Source organism: Neovison vison, chromosome 7 (genome assembly GCF_020171115.1).
Source record: "Neovison vison isolate M4711 chromosome 7, ASM_NN_V1, whole genome shotgun sequence".
NCBI lineage: Eukaryota > Metazoa > Chordata > Mammalia > Carnivora > Mustelidae > Neogale > Neogale vison.
In genome coordinates, this window is record NC_058097.1 from 95,029,680 (window position 1) to 95,052,058 (window position 22,379).

The 22,379-nt window shown below is 44.1% G+C and overlaps 1 protein-coding gene across 3 annotated transcripts; it reads right to left on the reverse strand.

The window, feature by feature from the left end:
- Positions 1-7,614: 7,614 nt before the first annotated feature.
- Positions 7,615-14,525, reverse strand: C7H11orf87 (chromosome 7 C11orf87 homolog). 3 transcript variants are annotated; one of them, XM_044257691.1, is made up of 2 exons: positions 14,455-14,525; positions 7,615-13,370 (listed from the first exon to the last, which is right to left on the reverse strand). In XM_044257691.1, exon 2 carries the CDS (start codon positions 13,111-13,113, stop codon positions 12,517-12,519), a length of 597 nt encoding a protein of 198 aa, XP_044113626.1. In that variant the 5' UTR covers positions 13,114-13,370; positions 14,455-14,525; the 3' UTR covers positions 7,615-12,516. The 3 variants fall into 3 exon arrangements, with proteins under 3 accessions (XP_044113626.1, XP_044113625.1, XP_044113624.1); XM_044257690.1 differs by lacking the exon at positions 14,455-14,525 and adding an exon at positions 14,039-14,121; XM_044257689.1 differs by lacking the exon at positions 14,455-14,525 and adding an exon at positions 13,783-14,091.
- Between the last annotated feature and the right edge of the window lie 7,854 nt (positions 14,526-22,379).

Here is a 22,379-nt window from a genome sequence, read left to right on the forward strand (position 1 = left end):
TCACACCTCCCAAAGCCTTAGAAATTTTCAAAGTGTGGTGAATAACCAAGGTGTCTTTTGTTATGTTAATGAAGTGACTCTGGCTCCTCACCGGTGGAGCCAACCCTGTGGTTAGAGGGTTGGAACTTTCAGTGCAAGCTGGGGAGCAGTGAGGTGGAAGCTGGGAGAGAAGAGCTGAAGTGGAATCAATTGCCAATGGTCAATGATTTAATCAGTCATACCCAGATAATAAAACCTTTGTGGAAACCCAAAAGGATGAATGAAGTTCAGAGAGCTTCCAGGTTGGTGAACATGTGAAGATCTTGGGAGCATGGTGCATTCGTAGAGCATGGAAATCCACGCCCTCTCCCCAACACCTCGCCCTGTGCATTTCTTCAACCTGTCTCTTCCTGAGGTACATCCTTTTATGATAAACTGATGGTCTAGTAAGTAAAATGTTTCCCTGAGTTCAGTGAGCTGCTCTAGCAAATTAATTAAACCTGAGAAATAGTTCTTGGGAACTGTTGATTTGTAGCTGGAACTGCTGGTCATTCCCCGCACTTGCCCGCAGTGTCGGAAAGGGGGGGGGACACTCTTGCGGGACACAGCACTGGACCTGGGAGGGCCGATGCATTCTCCAGCTGGACGGTGTTAGAACTGAGCTGAAGTCAGAGAACTGCTTGTTCCCAGTACCAGAAACGTCCCCCTCCATAGTCTGTCATTGAGTCCAGCAACACAAAGAAGAGAACAGATCTTCAAGAGGAAGTAGGGCACAGACTGGGACACTGGGCAGTTCAGAGAGCCGACAAACATGCGGGCGTAGGTGAGTGGATTAGAGAGGAAGGATAAATTGTGGCAAATCTGCCAAGGGCCTGTAGTTCTGCAATACGCTGTCCACTAAAGGACAGTGACACGCTTTCTAGTCCAAAGGGACAGAGTCTAAACCTCTCTTTGCCTCCAAATCTTGCCATCAGATCCAGATTTCTCTCTCTGCATGTAAGTGGGATCCCATGGCTTTCTTCTTGGACAAGAGAGTGAAATATGATGATATAATAAATGATCCGCTTGTATTCTTTCAACCTGGCTTATTATTTATGTAATTGCAACTTGAACTTGGTTTTGCTAATATTAGTTCATTCTGGAAGTCTTGTCTCTATTACTGAGTCATAGTCTCTCTGAGAGAACTGGGTCCTACCTTCTTTTTGAGCATCTCCCTCAGTGCGGAAGAACTGATGGGCACTGAGAAATGCCCGGTGACTGACTGCTTTATGATTCTTTTCCTTCAATAAATGTTCATTTGGCCTCAGTTCCTATGGCTGACTCACTGTTCCTACACCAGTCCTGAGATGTATTAAGGCTCAGGTCAGAAAAACAAGATTTGCAGGGCTATTCCCACAAGCATGGAATAGGGGTAGTGTGTGTTGGAGAAGCACTACATCTGCCAAGTATTTCTTTGAAGATACAGATCATTGAAAATGCCCAAGATTCCAATGATGCCACACTCCTTGCCACACTCATCCAGGAGTCAAGTGAAATTAGTGACAGGCACAAATACTCTGTTAATTTTTGCTTTGCCGCTGCTGGTATGATTCAGGCTAGATTCCTATAGTAGTATCACAGTACTTCATCAGGCATATGTCCATAGAATTTCAATCGATTCATTCACTTGTTTAGTCAACAACATTTATACTGAATACTGAATGCCAGGCACTTTGTTAGAAACTAGAATGTGTTGTTAGAGCACAGAGCACATGAGTTTGCTACTAATGATCTACCAGAAAACTATGCCCTCCCTTTGCTGGCCACTCCCCATAAAAGAAGCGAAAAGAGGAACCACCAGGCACTCATTGCCCACTGTTGGTAGACTTTCATATTTATTTTCTCACGTAATGCACACAACAAGCCTTCACAAACCAAAGCATGGGAAGGTAAGGAACTTGTCCCAGGTATCATGGCCACCAAGTGAGAGAACCATGCCTTTCCCCATAATACTGGTTGTACTGATACTTCAACAAATTCACAAACACCCTAGGATTCCTTCTCACCAGCATAAAGATTCTTATCATTGCCAATGGTGTCATTGTCTGATCACTTCTCTCTTTCAAGAGAGCCAAGCGAGGTTTATCGTAGGTCCTGTACAAGTTCACAGTTCTCTGTAGGCTTGTCTCAGAACCGCAGCAAATGCCCTAGAAGCTAATGTCAGAATACACACACACTTCCAGACATACGGAGAACTCCTCCAACTTGACAGACGAGGAGGAGTCATCCAGGAGTTACAGGACTGCGACAGTGCTATGTCTTGAAGCTCATATGCGACTTTGCAGGCTGGTCCACACAACTAGACTTCACCGCAGTCTGATCACGGCCTGGGGATGAACGCATTCAGGCTGTGCTAGCAAAGCCCAGACCTCCATCTAAACTTTTATTATTAACGATTAACTTTGTCCCCAACTCATGACAGTTAAGCGGCACCCACACCAGGGTTGCCCTAATCAACAAAAATGAAAGCATCCATCCAACTACTCCCTGCTTTTTCCTTCTCCCTTTGCTTCCTTTCCCTCACAGGAAGCATCTATTAACCCATCATCCATCAACTCCAGAACCTAACAAGAATATTCTTGAATATACGGTTCCTTCATCTCCACTCCTATTGGTTCAATCCCTCATCTCCTGCTGCAGGATTTATGAAGCTGTAGTCCATCTGGTGTCTCTCCATCCAGTTCTGTGGCCGCCATCACATCTATCCTGAATGTTGAGGCTGCCAGGGTAATATTTTAACCATCCAAATGTATAACTCTGCTCTATATTCAAAATGTCCTATGGACTCCCCACTAACACCAAACAGCATCTTCTCGAAAGCTGCTCTTGAAGGGCCTTAATAATCTGGCTTTCTTCTACTGTCAGCCTTCTTCTATGTCACTCCCAGTGCAAACATAATCTTCTCAAAATAGGCACCACATTCTTACCTCTGTGCTTTCAGACATGATTTCTTTCTGTTTATACTTTTCCTTTTCTTGATAAACTCCTACTCATCCTTTAAAACCAAACAAAAGCATTACCTTCTCTGGGAAATCTTTCCAAACCCCATCACACAGACTGTTGCTACTTAGTTTGTGCTCCCAAAGTAATTTTTACATGTATTTCCTACCACAATTGAATTGAATTGAAATGTATTGTTAATCACTACAAGCCCCTCAAGGCTAGGGTCAGATTTTACCCCTCCCTGCTACCTGAGGTACGTCATTTAACATACTGCTCAGTAAGCATCAGGTTTCTGCTTTCTGCCTACCCAGATCACTATTTGCTTACTTACAAAATTAGGGGCATGAGTGAAATGGGTTTTACAAATCCATATAGCCAAACGGTCTGTCGTCAATTAACTCACGTATTTGTGTGGCTTCTTGAAGTCTGTGCTTACGTAACACTTCCCCAGGGAGGTTTCTCAGACCACCCTATTTAAAACCCAACACTCTCTTCTGGCACATTCCGTATCCCCCCTATAGTACATGATTGTCTCTATAGCTCTTGTCTCCCTATAACGTACTCCACAGTTTAACTTACTCATGTGTTTTGTTTACGTCTCTCAAAAAAAAAAAAAAAAAAGAAAAGAAAGAAAAGAAAAAGAAAAAGAAAAAAGAAAGACATTCCTGTATTATGTAATCCTACATTTCTGGCACCAAAAGTGATACCTGGCACAGAACTGGTTGCCAGTGAATGTCTGTTGACTGAATGAGCTCTCAAGTATTAGGGGTGAAAGGACCAAAGGGATCATCCACCAGATTTAAAAAAAAAAAAAAAAAGTCAATGACACCTAGTGACTGGCCAAGCCAGGATTCGCTAAGGGGACGCGGTCAGACCGTGAGGAGCACAGGCTGACCGACAGCAGTCAGAAGCAGGGCAGCGTAGCTGGAGTGAAAAAAAAGATGCTACCTATGGGTGATTCTAAAAACAAGACGAACCTGGGTGGACCCTGCAAACAAGCCTGTCACAGCACAGCCACTCTCACATGTCGGGCATGACCACGATCTTTTGTACATCTCCCCACAGGACACAGTGTGGCAGAAGGGAGGGGGTGAGGTGCACAAGGACAAAGATAGAGAAGGGTGTCTCCTGGCCTCTCCTTTCTTTGGTGTTCCCTGATGACACAGGCAGCTCTGGAACTTAGGGATGTACACATCCTCCTCTCCTTTCATGGCAGGATCTTTAGAAAGGCTGATCCATGCTAAGGCACTGGTGACACTTACTATCTCCCTCATAGGGACTGGTCTGGGGTCTACAAGATAAACCCCTAGGACCAAGCTCTTAATGGAGGGACTTCACACACTGCTAAGTAGAAGGCGGAGATGGTATCTTCTGGACATCACCAAATTCTAGCCATTCAACTTGAAACAACTCCCTATGTGTAAACAAGTATGATGAATAAAGCATGTTTTAAGCATTTCTTACTGGAGACCCATTTATTAGTGGGCCAGTCCCTCTTCTACACCTTTCCTCCATTTAAGACTTAGCTGTGAAGATTGATTCATGGCACAGGAATTGGGTTTTGAAAGCAAAATAGCCCAAGTCTAACACTTCTTGTTGGCTGCATCAGAGGACCCTATCAGGGACCACAGAGAAGCAGTCTATCCCTTCTATTTCCAGGTAATTTGGGGGAGGGGGGGGAAAGGGCACCAAATGTTGCTTGAGGAAGGTGGATTCCAAGGCTCTTGGTCCCAAAGCCCTTGAATGCCCTTGATTCAGAGACAAACAGTGATGGAGAGAAGACCAGTGATAAGTATTCTGATTGGATCAGAGAGTCTGTGGGCTGTGAGGCCAGCAGGGGCTTTGGAAAATCTCTCTGGCCATACTGGGGGGAGCTATTACTAGAGAGAGTACAGTACTCTCCTCTCTCCTACAGAAAGGCAGTGGCACGGTGACAGTGGTGGTGACCACAGGCGACTAGAAGACTTCTTATTTCCCATGGTCTAAATGGGATGCACTAACGGACTCAGAGATACTCATTTGGCCCAACTGAAGGGGCCCAGAGATGCATATGCCCAGCAAAACCAGCAAAATCCTATGTTTGGCACAAAAGAGGCACTGCAGACTCGGAATTGGGGAGACTATAAAAAAAAAAAAAAGTCCAGAATCCTAGGTTCCAGTGTTGGGTACAACCCAGGCAACAGATGGGACCAGCCCCTCTGCAGCTCAAACCAGAAAGGATCTGTTTTAGACCGCACAGGTCTGAGGAACCTTCCTCCTTAGTCACCATCATGTAACAGAAAGCATTCCTAAACGTTACAGTGGAAAGAAGCAGAAAAGAAGAAAACTGGAGAGTTTGAAAATTTTCTCAAAAGGACTACCCAGCAAGTTCATCCCTGTGAGAGACAGAAGATGAACCACAGGAAGACAGAACAGCCACATCTGTTTTGCACATCTGTATGTGAAGGGTGAGTATTGACTTCACAGTGCATTTCAGGGTATTTCTCAGAATTTTTAAGAATCTGTGTGGAGCTTTGTACTAAAAGGTCACTACAAACCTCTAGACTAAAATTTAAAATTCTAAGTCAAAGCCATGACCTAGGGAGGGAGAAGACTTGCAGATGCAGATAAAGAATGGTCAGCATAAAGTAGGAAAGAGGGGATAAGAAAAGTTACCACTAGAGTCCCTTCTTGGTCTATAAAGTTGTGAGAAGTAGAACTAACTTTTCAGAGAGGCATGCCCAAGCTATCCGCATCAGTTCAAGACTGAGACTATTTAGGGGCGCCTGGGTGGCTCCGTGGGTTAAGGCCTCTATCTTCGGCTCGGGTCATGATCTCAGGGTCCTGGGATCGAGTCCCATGTTGGGCTCCCTGCTCAGCGGGAAGCCTGCTTCCTCCTCTCTCTCTCTCTCTCTGCCTGCCTGCTTGTGATCTCTGTCAAATAAATACATTAAAAAAAAAAAAGACTGGGACATATTTAGAGATGAATCATTGGAAAGAGATTGGACTTTAGCAACTAATCAGAAAGAGAATACCCAGCTAGTGTTTAATAGTCGACCCAGGAATAACCAAGAAGTCAGTGAGTGGGTCCATTGTCAGTCTCGTGAGACCTAGCCTGAGTAAATACCCATCCCCTCTCTTGAACCAAAAAACTGAGGTTAAAAAATATTTACCTCCTGGGCATGAAGCAGACCATGATTAGAGATTAGATTGTGGCACTAATCCATACTTCCTGCCACCTTTTGGTAGAGAAAGCTATTCATTTCCACTCTAGAATTCAATAGCCACTAGAAGTTTTTCCCAGCTCAGGGAAAACATTTCCAACATGCGCTCTGCAGTTCTGGGGTGGTGGGGAGGGGGAGGGCTAGGGCAAAGCAATGAACCAGTATTGGGAAGAGGTTGTGCCTTCTTGGAGGCTAAACAGTGATATGAGGTAAAAGATGCAATCCATACCCAGATTATCTATCCAAATGTGGAGAGACTGGGTAGAAGTTCACAAAGAGATAAATGTAGGATAATAATCAAGCTCTCACCTTTAGGAAAATGAGAGAGTAGAACCTTAATCATGAATTAATGTCCTTTCAGGAATACAAAGGTTTAGTATGTAGTAATATATGTGTCAAATATCTCCCAATTTAGGATCCCTTATCAATAAGCTTCTCTCTCTCTGTCTGCTATACTCTAACCGCCATTAAAGGCTCATCATAAGGCTGAAATCAGGAAAGAGACAAAGCCCATTGCAGACATGGGATGCCACCTATGGTAGAAGGAAGCTCCAGTAGATAAAAAGGGGCATTGAGAGGAAAATTTGCTTCTTGCAGTTTGGGGCAATTCCAAGAAAAAAAAGATGAGACAGAAGAGTGAGGTTTTCATGTTTCTCTTCTCTACACACAAGAAGGGGTGTTGCTTCATAAACATGTACATAGTTTTGGAGAAGTCCAAAAACCCCACTCTCTGGAATGTACCAGAGTGGAGCAGTAAGACCTAGTTCATGGCACCATCTGATGTGGAGCAGGGTTGGCTGAACTGGGGTGGCAAGGGCAGGTGGGGCCATGCCTCTGAATAGTAGGTCAACAGCATGCAAGACACCCAGAAGTTCCCATATCTGTAAGAGGACAAAGTGTGACAGCCTGCTGGACCTAGCAGGGGCAGGGTGCAGGATATACAGATCCTGTGGAAAATGACTTGAGACTCAGGAGAAAGTCCCAGGGTCTGAGACTCAGTGGTGAAAGTCATGAAAGCTAGAAAGGACAACAGCACTTCTGATGGGAGAGCCGTCCTATTCAACCACTCCCCAGTGGAGTTCAGCCAGGACCCAAAGAATGTAGATGAATGTGAGGCTTCCCATTTCCCTCACTGCCGCAAAATCACGTCAGCCATATCCTTTCCGCACATACCTGATTATACCAGAGAAGGCCGGAAAAGAGGAGATCTGAAAGACTAGGTATATGACCTAGAGAGCCAGAGCTTCTGCCTCGAAGGACGGCTAATCTCAGTTTATTGGGTGATACTAAATTTATAAACTTCCCATTTTGTGATGCAGTTGAAGTGAAGAAGTTCTGATGAGTAATAATTAAAAATAAAAACTAATTTCTTTTAGCATCTGAGGGCAATAGCATGAGTAATTTTATAATCTTACTATATTCTACATTAAGAAGGAAATAGTGTCCAAAAAGCCAATTAACAAGAAAACTCTTTTATTGATAGAAAAGCAAAACAAATTTTCCATGAATTCTAATATCTATTTCATTCTGTTTGTTGGATATATTTGAGTTCAAAAATCAGTTTTTTCTGTTGCTCTTGTCATTGTTGTTGTTGTTAATCCCCCTATGGGAACAACCCAATGGAATCACAAGTGTCTCTGCTTCAAACAGGTAGAACTACCTTGACAAGACATTGTCCTCAATTAAAGTTAATTAAATTCTTTTTCTTAGCTAAGCATTCCTACATGGCACCAACTGGTTGGTGACATTAGTAAGTACTGACGTCAAGTCATCAAATCTGTTTCTCAAATGTTATCAAGTAAATCAGAAACCAAATCAGAGTCACATTAAGGTTCAGTTCAACCCTTTTATAGATAGCTTAGTTCATTCAAATGTGAGCTAAAACATCTATGAGCCAAAATCACTAATTCCCAAAAAGGATGGCCCAGAGAAGTGGTTTTCCAAATTCAGATTCAGAGTCCAGATTCACAGGGGAATGGACCTGAGGATCCTGAACAGATTAGATTAAAGCTCCTGGTTTTAATTTAACCTACAACTTCCACATAATATCAACTAGCAATTGCTCAACTGTTACCCACAGAAAAGCATTTAAAGCACATGTCTACACAATGGAAAAAAATGGAATTTTAATCATTATCTAATTAATTCAATATAGATATAGACAGAAATGTTGGAAAAGGTCAATGCCAAAGTTTTTTTTTTAAAGCTAATTTATCTCCATATTCTCCGAAAACTACATTCCAAACTAAACAGATAATGGTTAAATTTTCACTTTACCTTGAAGCTATGCAGATATAAGTTGTATCTCCGTACAACATATAGGCTGAAAATAAAAAAAATCAAGCCACAATCCAGGTTTTGTGGTCTAGACAGCCCTAAAGCTCTTCTAGATATTTTTACTTTCCATCTAGATACTTAAACCACATAGGTATGGTCACAAATTCATTATCATTGCTACATTTGAGTCACTAACTAGGAAAGGAAGCTTATCTAATTACCAACTCCCCGAGCCAAACAAGACTCTCCCTTCCATTAAAGAAAGAGAAAGTCATTCAGATTTAACCCCAGAGAAATAAGTACATGCATATATCTGACTTCTCAGCATCCTCTCTGGATAAGAGGATGGCACAATGGTTTGGTTTCCATCTCGTTCTTGTAATGACAGAAAAGAGAATACAAAAAGTCCATTGTAAATTTGTACAAAATGTATGCATATATAAATACATATCTATGGGTGTATATAAATTCTAAAGAAGATTATATTCATCTACATCTTTAAGATTCAGAGTCCCATACAGTTGACATGATGGTTTTCTCACTCCAATTTTCTCATTTTTTAAAAACAGTAAGAATCAAGCATGCCACCTTATTAATACTGAACAGCAAGTGCGGAAGTTGAGCTGTAGCTGCAGGGATTTGAAGCAATTCATTTGACGGGACATCAGTGAACAAAATCCTTAAAATAAATGCAGCTATTTCCAGATTGCCTTTTGTTTCATATAAATGAAATCCAAAATGCCCTGTTGGTAGCATCCCAAACTCCTGAGACTGACAACTGAGCTCAATAAGATGCAATGTTCTAAACAGGGTCTGTGCAAATTGCTCGGATATGTGCTTATTGCAATAATTTGGTGTGGGGACTGGTGTTACTAGAATTTCATGTAATTCACTATCTCATAAAAAAAATCTCAAGTGACACCATCAGAAGCTTACAATTATGACTATATTAAACTCAGCATGGAATTTGACTCACAAACCACATCATCTTTACAAAGAGCACTATTAAAAATATTAAGCCACAGTCAGTTAATGAAGAAAGGCATACAGATTTAAAGGTGCACAATGAGAGCATGTTACGGATGTGTGCCATGTTTAGAGGTATCAGGATGTTTTTTTAAATGGTATACATAATGCTTTCATTTCTCCTGTGTCCTCTATTCCTTTGGGGAACTCTGACATAGGACGCTCTCATAATGACCCCCTAGAGTGTACCGGCTCTCCCTGGAAGGGGTTATTATTGCATGCCTTGAATGCACTGCGATTCATAAGGCAAGAACGTATGAGTAGCTTCAGCACCAAGGAAATGGAATCATCATCCAGCAGTGCTCACAACAGAACATCTTATTGCTTTAGTAAAATGGGAAATTATTCACTGTAAGAAGTGCCCCCAAACAAGGGGAAGAAGGTAATATCCACACACTTAGGGGAGCTTACTGGAAATGAGGAAGCTCCCTTCTGAGTCCCTGGTTCTATTCAAATTTCAAGTCCGAAAGTCATTCTGTAATAAGGTATTAAAGAGCTACAGCTAGATGAGGGTGAGCTACAAAAATTAATGGACTTTCTTCTTCACAGTGCCTTAGTCATTCTGATGTACAATGTAGAGCTCTGATGCACTGAAGGATTCCCTAGCAGCCTGAGGGAGGTACTGCATTCTTTTACCTATTACTAGGGAGTGACTAAGGCACTGGAGAGAGTCTGGTTCATTGTTTAATATACTGAACCCAAAGATTCTACCTGGTCTTCCTAATATTACAACATGGCATGTTTAAATGATGATCCTCTGTACTTCAGGAAAGGATGTGAGTGAATATCTAATGGGTGGTTAAAACTAAGCTTGTTAAATTATTTGTATAAAAGATGCAGATGGAACTTGACCTAAAACCTCATAGGTAATATTCTTCTCTACATAAGAGCACAGAAGCCTGGAACCAAGACGGAAAACCTAGAATTACTAGTTATTTAGAAGAGGGATGCACTTAGGGGTCGGTCGCCTTACACTCTGCAGGTTAATATAACTCTTTCGGTTGAGCTTTCTGTAGAACATCCGCATTCATACATTGTCCAAACATTTAAACAGCTGTCGAAGATTTGGTTCCCAAGAAAGGATGCCACTGCATATAATTAAGACTGTAACACGTTTCTGGCCCCTTCTATCATCAGTTCAAGGGGAACAAAGTGGGAAATAACCATAGGTGGACCCCATTTCTAAGACAGACGGCCTTGTCTGGCATCAGGAGGGAGAAGAAAAACATCAATCTTCTTTCTCACTTTGCTTTTCTCTCAATCTTTTTTGGTGTATCCAGCCAATACAGGTAAGCCAGACTGAGAAAGAGAAAAGAGCCCTTCCTTCACTGCACCTGGGATGCAGGCACAAGTTTTTAACTGAACAGGCTTCAAATATTGTCATCCTACAAGTAGTTACCAGGTTTAACTTCCCTTGAAATTTGCATGTCCTTTCATCCAAATCGCCCAATACCCCCACCAGCCTCGCCCCCCCAACACATACAGTACAAGCAAGCATACCCCCATCTGAATCCGGGGGTAACTGCATGCAGGCAGGACTACAGGCACTGTTTAAATATTAACCATGTTTTAATAGATGGCATTCCTGCACATCCATTATTTGTCTGTTCTCTGTTGTGGTTGTTTCTGTTATTCGCAAAAGAAAAAAAAAAAAGAAAACATATGTGTTATCTTTTTATAACAGTCGACTACAGAATAAGGTACAAAAGAACACTTCTGGAAACAGCAGAAGCCGGGTCGGCACCACTGGATTGCTCATCCAGTGGTGACCGTTGTATCAACAGCTGGAAATGAAGAACAAGACTATACAGTTTGGGGGATGTAGTACAGAACTAGAGTTTGCTTCTGTATTTGGTACCAATATAATAAATATATAACAAAGGTGCACTTGCTCTAAGAATGAAACAGAAACATTCTGGTTGGTTAGATACTGCACTTTCAGTACTGTACATCACCTAGTAAATTTTTTTTTTTTACAAAAAAGGTAACTTATGCAATGTTTAATAATAAAACCAATACACGCAAACCCGATTATAGAAAAAGAAGAAACCAACAAAGAGCTAAAATAGTCATTTCCCAAAGCAGCCCCTCCTCTGCCTGTTCAACCAAAGAAAGTAACCAGTCCGGGGAAGCAATTTCAGCACCACACCTGGCTGGACAGCTTCTGGATCCTTGGTGAATCCTGGAGACGCCCCAAGTCAAAGGTGTACAGCTGGGGGCGGGGCAGAGAGCTAAAGCAATAAAGTTTCTTTTGTTGTTGTTGTTCTTTCATTCTTTCTTTCTCTTTCTTTCTTTTCTTTCAACTCATTTAAAGATTTTCAGCCAGCGAGGGACATTTCTAAAAGTAAATTTAAATGCCTGGTCCTAGAAAGGGGAATGGTTAACTAAGGGCTGAGGAAGAGGGCTGGCCAGAGATGGGTACATGTCACACACATTTTTCTGGGACTGTCTCTGTGGCCTCTTGTAGTTCTGGTGCTTAATGTAGACGTTTTCTTTATAATATAGTATTGCCTGAGCCCAGCGGAGGGTGGGTATAGGGAAGGGAGGGAAGCTGAAGGAAAAGTGAAAGCTTGGCGGGGAGGGAAGGTAAGTGAACCTTAACTTGACAGCTATGTACAACACACCGGGCCCCCTCCACTCCCTTTGCTCCAGGAATCAACGCCTTTTTAAAAATATTTGGTAGCTTGTGCGGTTTCTTCTCCTTATTGTAGGGGGGAGGGTGCAGGGTGGAGAGGGAAGACGCATCCTTCATCAACAATGAGAAATTAGGTGATTTGTCATGCGCTTGGATTGTGTTATTAGTATATAATTACTATAAATATTAATAATAAAGTATTATCAGCGTTATTTCTTCTTCGAGACTTTCCTCGCCCAGTATTTACAAATGCCGCACAGTGCCTCGGCGGAGGAGGAACAGAGTAAGGGGAGAGCAGACCGGGAAAGAAGGGGGGGTGGTGTGCAGGGAAAAGTGGAAGAAGAAAGACGGAGGGGGAAAGCGAGGACGGCAAAGATGCTGGAAACGAGGACGGGGAAGGCGGGGGCTAAACAATCAGGACAGGACCACCGTTTGCAAAAGGCCCTCGCCAGCTGTGTCCAAACAGGAGGAGGCCGCGTGTGCTCCTTGCGGACTGGGGGCCGGCGGGGGAGGTGGAGCGGCACAGGGACCCTGGCGCGGAAGGCCAGGGGACAAAGACGAAGAGGAGGCGTTGGAGGGGGCGCAGAAGGCCAAGTCCCGGGGCTGCCTCTCCAGCCGGGTTTCTTTCGCGTGGGTGGGGGCCTGGCCGCCCGCGGGGGGTAGCCCCCGGCCGCCACGGCTGCTGCTGCAGTGATCCCGCTCGTACTCCTCCTGCGCCCGCTGCATCTTCCGCTTCTTCATCCTCCGCTTGTGGATGTGGAAGGTGGAGAGGGACAGCACGATGAGGCAGAAGATAAGGGTGACCAGGACAATCAGCACCAGCGTGGAGGAGAAGGACTGGAAGAGCTGCTGTCCCACCTGCGTGATGCAGGTGCCGCCGCCGCTGCCACCCGCGCCCGGGCCACGGGCGCTCGCGTTGCCACTGCCGCTGGCGTTGGGGGAAGCAAAGGTCCGGTTGAGGAGACACGGCGGCAGCGCCAGCCTCAGCTCCTTGGGCGCCCTGGCACTCATCGGCGCTGGGCTGGGAGGGGCCGGGCCCACCAGACTTCCTCTCTTGGGCAACCGTTCCCACCAGGAAAGAAGAGGACGAGCCCACGCCACCCAAAACTACTCCCTGGTGCGGGAGGGGATGCACGCGCGAGCGAAGGACTGAGAGAGCAACCGCGGACAAGCAAGCCGGCCAGGAAGCGAGCGGTGCCCAGGAGATCCTCTCTGGCCCCGCCTGGAACGCGTGTCCGCGCGCCCTTTTCCTCTCCCAAGGCACCAGGCTGCAAAGAGAACAGGCTTAGTTAGGATCCCGACCGCTGCCGGGGGAGTGCGGAGCACCGGAAGGATCAGCCACTACCGCAAAGCGGCCCTCTGGGCATACTGCCTCGGCCGGGCGCTGCCCGTCTTCTCCGCAGCCGGGGGACCCCAACCCGCCCGCCCCTGGCCGCGCACCCGAGCCGCCAGCTTTCGCGCTCGCGCCACTCGCGGGGAAGGGGTCTGCGCCCGCACCGCGGAGAGACAGATTACTCAGCAGATAAGGCAGCCTTCCTGGGCCCTCCACAACTTTCTAATTGCAACAGACACACAGCCACCTGGGAACGCGGTCCCCGCTTCCCAGAGCACCGACTCGCCTCCTTCCTTCGCCCTCTTAGTGGATGTCTTCCTGTGCATCCCACCCTTCCCAGCACCCACCCCCAAGCGCCGAACAAGCGGGCTCCGGGTGCGCAGTGCTGCCTTCTCTTCCCTTCCCTTCCCCTCCAGACTCCTCTTCCCTGGCCGGCTTCAGGCCCCTTAAGTCCCATTCCCAAGGGGACACCACAGCAACCACATCCCACTCCGCCTCTGTCTGTGACCACAGCTGACGCGCTGGATCACGCTCCCTCCATTCTACAGTCTTCTTCCCGATACCCCCGCCCCCCAATCAGAAAAAGAAAAGCAGCTGAAACACCTTTTTCAGCTAAAGCACATCCCCGCAAACGCCCCCTTCTCTCCCTCTCCCTGTGCCCCGCACTCAGCAGTATCCTGCTTCTTTCTAAGGGGACTGGAAATGGAAGGGTCTGGGTTTTCGTTTGCAAAGTTTGGGGAACGGACCTTCCCTCTGGCCTCCCCAACCCCAGCCCGAGGCTCTTCCCGGGGACCAGAGCCAGGCAGACCCGCAGCACACAGCAGAGCCCCTGGCCGTGCTCGAGAGGCAGCTGCAAACTGTTGCACTGCAGAGCACAGACGAGGCGCCAAGCCGGGTCTGGGCAGGGTGGGGGCCGAAGCTATGGCCAGGGGTGCCTGCGCAGGCCGCCGGGGCTGTCCGACCCGCTCGCGCCCCACCACCCAGCAGCCTGGAACCTTCAGCCGCACCGCGTCCCTTACCTGGGGCCACCAGCTGGCTGCAGGGAGGGAGCCCCCGCCGCGCGGCTGCAGTGGCGGCTGCAGAAGGCGCGGAGTGAAGGGGCCAGAGACCAAGCCTCGCTGCTGCCGCCGCCGCCGCTTCGGGGAGCTCAGCTCGCAGCCTATTGCCAGAGAGGCCGGTGACGTCAGGCAGCCACTGCCAGGGCTCCAAGCCACCCCTCAGGCCCCCACCCCACCCGCATACCCTAACATCTCCTCCTGGCAGAGTGAGCCTCTGCCACACATTCCTGGTTCCCGGTCCTTCCCCTCCCTGGGGCGGGGTACGGGGAGCGACCCCAGCACCCAGCAATGAGAGACCCACCTTCGGCACTCCTAAGCCTGGAAAGGGAGGAAGCTTCAGCTCCCCGGCTTCCTCACCCTCAACCCTCTTCCACATGGTCCCAGGAACACATTTTTACACTCTAGAGAGCCATCTCCCCGCAGGGTACACATTCGATTTTTTTTTTTTTTTCCTCCTTTCCCTGGGCTGATGAGGATTGCTCTCCTCTGCAAACCTGTCTATGCTGGCCTGGTTCTGAGCAGAAACTGCGTGAATATGAGAAATGAGAGGGGCATTTATGAACACAAATGGCAAAACATTAAATACAAACCCGAACATGTATTTAACTTCGAACAATGCAAATTAACTGTTTTCCTCTCCACAAGAGCCTTCAAGTTACCTCTCAGGTCACCTGACTCATGGTTCCCTTCCACTCATTCACATACACATCTCTAGGCCCAAGACCCACTCCCTATACTAAACTCTCTCTTTTGAAATCTAGACACTTGTGAGCACACAAAGCACATGCAAGGCTTACAAGGCCGGAAGGTGAAAATAACTTAGAGGAGTAGAGAAATAAACTGTGCTATGAAAATTCTGAGCATACCCCCTTACTTTGCTGTAGTGTTAACAACAGCCTTTCAGCACAGTGGACAGAACTTCCTGAAAGATTCTCGTCACCCCACCTACATCCAGGCAGAGATGAATCAACTCTTGCTTTAGGACCCTTGCAAATGTATGAACAGTGCATCTCGTTAACAGTAGGCCACTTTAAAATGAAGTATTCTCATTTTTCTATTCGAGAAACCAGTTTGGAATAGCACATAAAGACACGGTATGATCTTTGGAAGCATTCACTTGTCTTATTAAATATGCATTTCCTTTTCCTCTCCCTGTCTTCTTCTCTTCCCATCTTTGAGTCTAATTTAGTGCCTGTATAATATTTACCTGCAAAATGGAGTGGTGCAGTAAATAGTGTTTTTTCTTGCTATCCATCTGAACTGGGAGATAGCAGGAATGACTGACACCTTCCTAACTGCTTGCAAGTAGAGGGTTTTATAAAAAAGAGGGTATGACACAGGGAGTAAAAGTTTGTCATCTGGGGGTCCCTTTGGACCCTGTGTCCCTATCTGGTCCTACTCTAATTTCTCCTTTTCCTCTCCTTGCTCACAATTTACATATGAAGTAAGAAATGCATATCTCTCTTCCACATTTTGGTTTTCATTTGTTTGAATAAAAGCCATCAGATTTTTCTTCATAATTGTCTCAATAAAAAAAAAAGTATCCCTATTTAAGCTAATACCAGTACATGCTGAATCATGCAAGATCATTCAGAGCACAGATTAATGCCCGTGGCTGCAGGACTCACATGGTTAATGATGGCCAACGGCCTCAATGCTGGCTTAGTTTTCCTACCTAGAATGAGGACCCCCAATGCCCTGTGAAAGCCACTGGCCATATTTGGACATTCTGACTCAGATGGGCTCAGCGGATGGGATGGTGAGCCTCGTGATCACTAAGTGAGCCTTCACCAATAACACTTGACATGCAATGCCCCATTTTTGTACAGTCTCTTTGCTCCTGAAAAGTTGAGTTTAATCAACATTTTGTAAGGCAAATCCAATTTTGAATACTCCAAAAAGAGATGCAGCTATTTAAAGAGACTCTTTAGAAAAACTGTCTGGTAAAGCAAAGGATCTTTACATAATTAGAATTAACTCTCCCTAGTCTGTTTTCTAGACTTGGAAGAATGAGTTATCAGGTTTTCCCAATGAGAAACATGCATACCTTTACAATATGTTGTAATGGGATTACTACATATATAAATACACATATAAATATAAGTATAAATATAAATATAACAGGGTTCCTTTTCCACACCAAGCTTCTAGGTGTGAGTAGGTTGCCATTGTTCTTTTTCTTTTGTTATAAATGATAACCATCTGCTCTACCATGAGTGCTAAAACTGTCTGCACCATTTTCCACAACCTATAGAAAGACAAGGTCTCACCTTAGAGAATTTACAGTCTACGGCAGATGAACGTGATCCACAAGACAATGGTATTTAACTGGAAATGATTTAGGTAAAGACGTCAATTTTTAGGTCAAAAGCCCAGCACACTTCCCACCTCCCCTTCTCTTTCAAGAAGAATGGGCTGTGGGTTGATAATTGGTTCTTACCCAGAAAATGAATGTGCCCACAGACTCAGATGTCACTGGGTAGTGGAATTCAAGCCCCAGGAACACCACTGACAGTAGCACGCACACCTCTGTGTCTGCAGGCACTGAGCTCATGGAGCTGCTGTGTGATTCTGGAACATCTGGGACAATGGCAGGACTTCTCCCAGACAACACGCTGCCACTGTTTTTGCCCCCAAACTTCTCAAGCCACACCTTCAAGACTGGAGGGCCAAGAAGCTTCTGAGATTTCCAGTGTCTTTCCTTTCTAATAGGAATGGCCCTATTGACTTAGGTGCACTCCAGAGATTCAGCAACATACAGGATTTACACTCCATTTTGATGAGGGATCTCCATCTAGCACAGAGAGATGTACCATAAAGGTACATCAATCCAGAAAAATACCACTGAGTCAATAATGACAAGGAGTGCCATTACTATTATTATTATCAACAAAACACCTACTATGTGCCAGGCTGCAATAGCATTAGTCCTCAACCTAACCTTGCAAATTTACTTTTGCCAAAGCATAAAATTATTTATTTATTTATTCATTCATTCATTCATTGGCTTATTTGCTCAACGAAACCCTGACTCCCTGCTATACGTCAGGTGAGGAAACGAAAGCTCAAGGTAGCTAAAGACCATGCCCAGGTCATTTAATCACTTAATAGTAAGTGTATTATGGATATCAAAACTAAGTAAGCAGACTCCAAAATTAGTATTCTTTTCATAGCTAGTGGTCTCTTTCTCTCTCCCCCCCACCCCTCTCTCTCTCACACACACACACAGTATCTCTAATTCTATCCCTATTTCAATTCTATCTCTGTTGCTGTCTACAAGTATGAACAAGTAAAATCAAGAAAAGCACAGCTGTTTGGTTGAAGCAGAGGAGGGGATGTGCAAAGCCCCATTTTGGAGGTCTCCCCCCTCCCCTGGCAGCAACCCACCAGACACTCGACACACGCCCTTGAGTGGAGCAGAGTCCAGTCTGGAAAAGCCTCCAGGCCCAGGTTATCTAGGCACATCATTCTGGACCATAGCAGCATGACACATATGAGGCTCCTCACAGATCTACAGGGACCTGGACGTTCAGGGCCAGACATTCTGCCCAATCATCTATCTGGATGACCCTGGGCCCTGCATCCCTCCACTCTGTAAGCTGTTATATTGCTGTTAAATCAACTGCTGGCCCAGCCAGTGATTAATTAATAAGCAAAGTAATGACTGAAGTTCTAGACGGTTTTCTCATCTGTAAAATGAGAATAATAGCAACAATATCTTCTCTGCAGTGCTATTTTATGCACTAAGCATACACTAAACATTCAGTATATGGTAGTTCCTTAGGCTACAAAGAAAATTACTAGGATTAATATTTTATCTCTGACAGTAGAAGCATTATACTGTTTTGGACATCAAAATTCAGGTAATTTTTGTTAAGTTGGAGCATCCTTTATGATAAGTTTGAGGATAACTATAAGGGTAAAGGAACTGAAAACAGTAACAGACAATGAACAATTCTAGGAGCTAAGAATATGAATCTTAGAGATAGAAAGACATTAGGGATGCAGGAGAGAATCTTCAAATGTTTGGAGCATCATCAACAGAAGATGAATTTATCCTACTCTAGGTACTTATGAGAGAGCTTAAATATAGTGGAACAGATAAAGGGTAGAAAGCATATTTCAATTCACTACTTCGGTATTGGAAAGCCCTTTCTAATCATGCAGAAGACTGTCATCAAAGCCAGCAGTTTCCAAAATGGGGGACTCAGATCTCTGAGAGCACATTAAGATTTTTTCCCAGGGGTAAATGGGTATGTATAGCTTTCAAGGAATCATTTCACAAATCCACAACCTCTATGTGTCCTTTTCCCTAAAACGTTTCTATCTAAGGTTAAAACTTATTCTTTGTCAACACTCCAACTTTACATTCACCAGTCCTCACCAACCATGCATTACTTAGGGTATAAAAGCAAAGGAATAACAAGAGATTGTATAATTTCTGATAAGGTGACAGCAAAGCATAAAGATCATCTGTAAGAAATATTGATGGGGCAATGCCTTATTTCATCCACGTGACAGACTCATTCTAAGGCTCTGTGTCTATCCGTATATTGATTTATCTTAGAATGAGAATTTAGAAGTGAGAAGTTGTCACAGGCATACAAAGATCCCAGTTTATTTAAATTGAAAAATGAATCCAGACTTTTTGCACAAGAAGTAAACCTCATTTGTCTATTTTGATTAACAATTTGAGCTGCATTTATCTGATAGATCATATAGAAGTCATATTATACAAACTGAATGAACTAAATCTATCAATCTGATGTTCTGAAATATATATTTAAAGTATATACATGATATGGGAAATGCCAGAAATTAATTCCTTACAAATATGATGGTTAAAAAATTTTAGATGTCAAATTCAAATACCCAAAGGAATCCATGATTTTCCAAAATTCTTTAGGGAGTATTCAGCAGAAAAAAAAAAAAACAAAAAACTTTGAAGGTTTCTATTCCAAAGCATCCAAATCCTGAGACACGACCTGAAAAGTTTCAAGTCAAAACTAGAATGACCCATCAGGCGTGTTCAGATTTCATATGGGCGTAAGAGTTTAAACCAGGTGGCTGTCCTAAGTTTCAGAAAAGCTGAGAGCCTACAAAACTTTATATATCTATCAAGATATTTTTAATCTCCAGTTACATAAACATATGCTTTATCCCTTTATGCCTCATAATAAAGGATTGTCTAATCAAGCCTCAGACCCATTTAAATCTGGGTATCTGCACCAAAAGTCAAGATTTGTCTTGCTGTATTATCCCTGACTGCAGAAGTCATTCCTTCAACAGTGTGTCCCTACCACATGCCACCAATTGCACTAGGTTCTCAGGGTATCAGTGACCTAGGAAAAGTCTCTGTAATCAGGAACTTGCATTCTAATTACATGCATGATTATATTCTGATTATCTGGCCAAAAGCAAAAAATACTAAAATTCTTCTCGTTTCCCAATATATGTAAATCAAATATCACTTGCATCAAAGAACAGAAGACTGTGAACTGTGCAGACTGATGAATGTGAGGCTAGAGCGGTCAGTGGGTAAAGCCAGATGGACTAGCCAGTGTCAAATAATTCATAAGACCTTTGTGATCAACAACTGAGTTGTTGGATCAGAACAAACTCTCAAAATGAGAGTTTGGGGTCATGATCAGAAAGCCAGTGCTTCTTTCGGGGGCCCTTCATGAGAAAAAGAAGCTGAAAACATTTCCACCACGTGCAAAAAGGCCTATCTAGACCAGGGTTTCTCAGTCTCAGTAGTACTGGCATTTGGGGTCAGATAATTCTTTATTGTGAGAGACTGTCTTGTGCATTATAGACTGTGGTGGTAAACAGAATTCTCAAGATGGTCCCCCACTTCCTCCAATTATTCAATCAAAAGCTAATGAGGGCTGCAGTGAAGAAACTTTGGTAGATGTAATTAAAGTTCCAAATAGGTGACCTTCAGTTATGGAGATAGTTCAGACATGCCTGATCCAATTAGGTGAGCCATTAAAAGAAGAATATTATCTGTCTGGTGGCAGAAGAGAAGTCAGAGATTCAAAGCGCAAGGTCAGGGTAGGGGGGCTGGGGGGAGTTCAACATGCTGTTGTTGACCTAAAGTTGGAGGGGGACATGCACAAACGCAGGTGGGTACCCTGTAGGAGCTAAGAATGTCTGACAGCCAGCAAGCAAATAGGGACCTCAGTCTTAAAACCACCAGGAACTGAATTCTGCCAAAAACATCAATGAGATTAAAACTGGATTCTCCCCCAGAGTTTCCATATAAGAGCCCAACCTAACCAACACCTTGATTTCAGTCCTGTGATACTCTAAGTAGATAGCCTGGTCCAGCACCCTTCCCAATCTCCCAGACTCCTGACCTAGAAAACCGTGCATTAATAAAGGAGCATTGTTGTAAGCTGCAAGAGGAAATGAATGCATTTGTTTAGAGGCATCCCCAGCCTCCACTCACTGGGTGCCAGCAGTGTCCCTCTCTGGGGTGCCATCAAAAAGAGCTCTAGACATTGCCAACGGTCACAGGGAAGGGGGTACAAAATCACCCCCAGTTCAAAACCACTGCCCTAGACATACAGCTTCTCCCGGCACAGTTAGGAAACACTGGTCCAAAGGAAGAGATGGGCATCTTGAGCCCTACCTGTATTTTATGACAATTTTAATTGCTGTTTTCTCAGAGTTGTTGAATTTGATCAAGAAGGAATGAGACCATCAGGAATTCTCTAATAAGTCAATCTATAACAAATTCCAAAAAAAAAAAAAAATCAGGTCTCAGGGATCAATCAAGAGCATCTGATGGAGCACACAGTGTTCCAACAGAAACTGTTGCCTTCCATGTTAAACAAAGATTCACGCTGAGAAAGAGGAAGTGATCTCGCTAGACTTGATTACAGCTTTGGACTGTGTTTTCTACAACACAAAAATACACAGCAAGAGAGAAACACTTGGTTTAGGTCACAGTTCTGCTCCTGGGCACACTCAGTGCTCTTGAAGATTCTGAGGGAACAAAGTGATGGTAAGTGACTTGTGCACATGGTGGGTGGCCATCTCAAACCCTCCTGTTCCTTTCTTCCTTATGAAGCAAACATGACTGTATTTGAGACTCAAGAAAGAAAGCCAAACAACCTTTTGCCTCTTATACGCCTTTTTTTCCCATCCATTGTCTATGCAGTCATTTTTTGCTTGCAAAAGAAAACAAATGAAACGGTGTTACAATATGGCTTTAAAATAGCCTGGGAGTTATCAACCACCAAGGATGATGGGCTAGGAAATACACACATGAGACAACTAAGATTTCTTCCAGAACCCTATGTTACCTTTCTCTAGGTCAGTTGCTATCAACTATGCTTTTTATTTTTGTAACAGAACATATGGGGAGAAAAGCTGGAGAGTTTCAGAAGAACACAAAGGCAACAACGTAGTAGAAAGGACATGCTGAACAGACACATCTGAGGGACTCAAAGGAAACTTGGTGTTTTGGTTTGTTTCACTGTTACCTTTAGAGACTCCCCTGTACTAATTTCTGGCTGCTGAGTAGAAATTTGACAGGTACCATAATTTTTTGGATAACCGTTAGTTAAAAGACGTTCTTATATCCTTTTAAATCAGAATACAAGGTCAATTCAGTAATTAGAATATCTGTTCTCAGACACTCATAAAAATTCAAAAACCAATTAATCACATATTTTCTCTTTCTTCACAACTGTAGCTTATTTTAGACTGCAAGCCTAGGGGCACGAAAAGGAGTAATATTTGACTTCTTCTGTATTTCTCTGACTTGTTTATCTCTTCCTTTTCCCTCACCACCCATCCATAGATTGCTAGATGGTTTCTTATCTCTCTGGTGTCACAGCAGAAGAAAAAATAGCACAGGGATAGAAAAGTTTCACTTG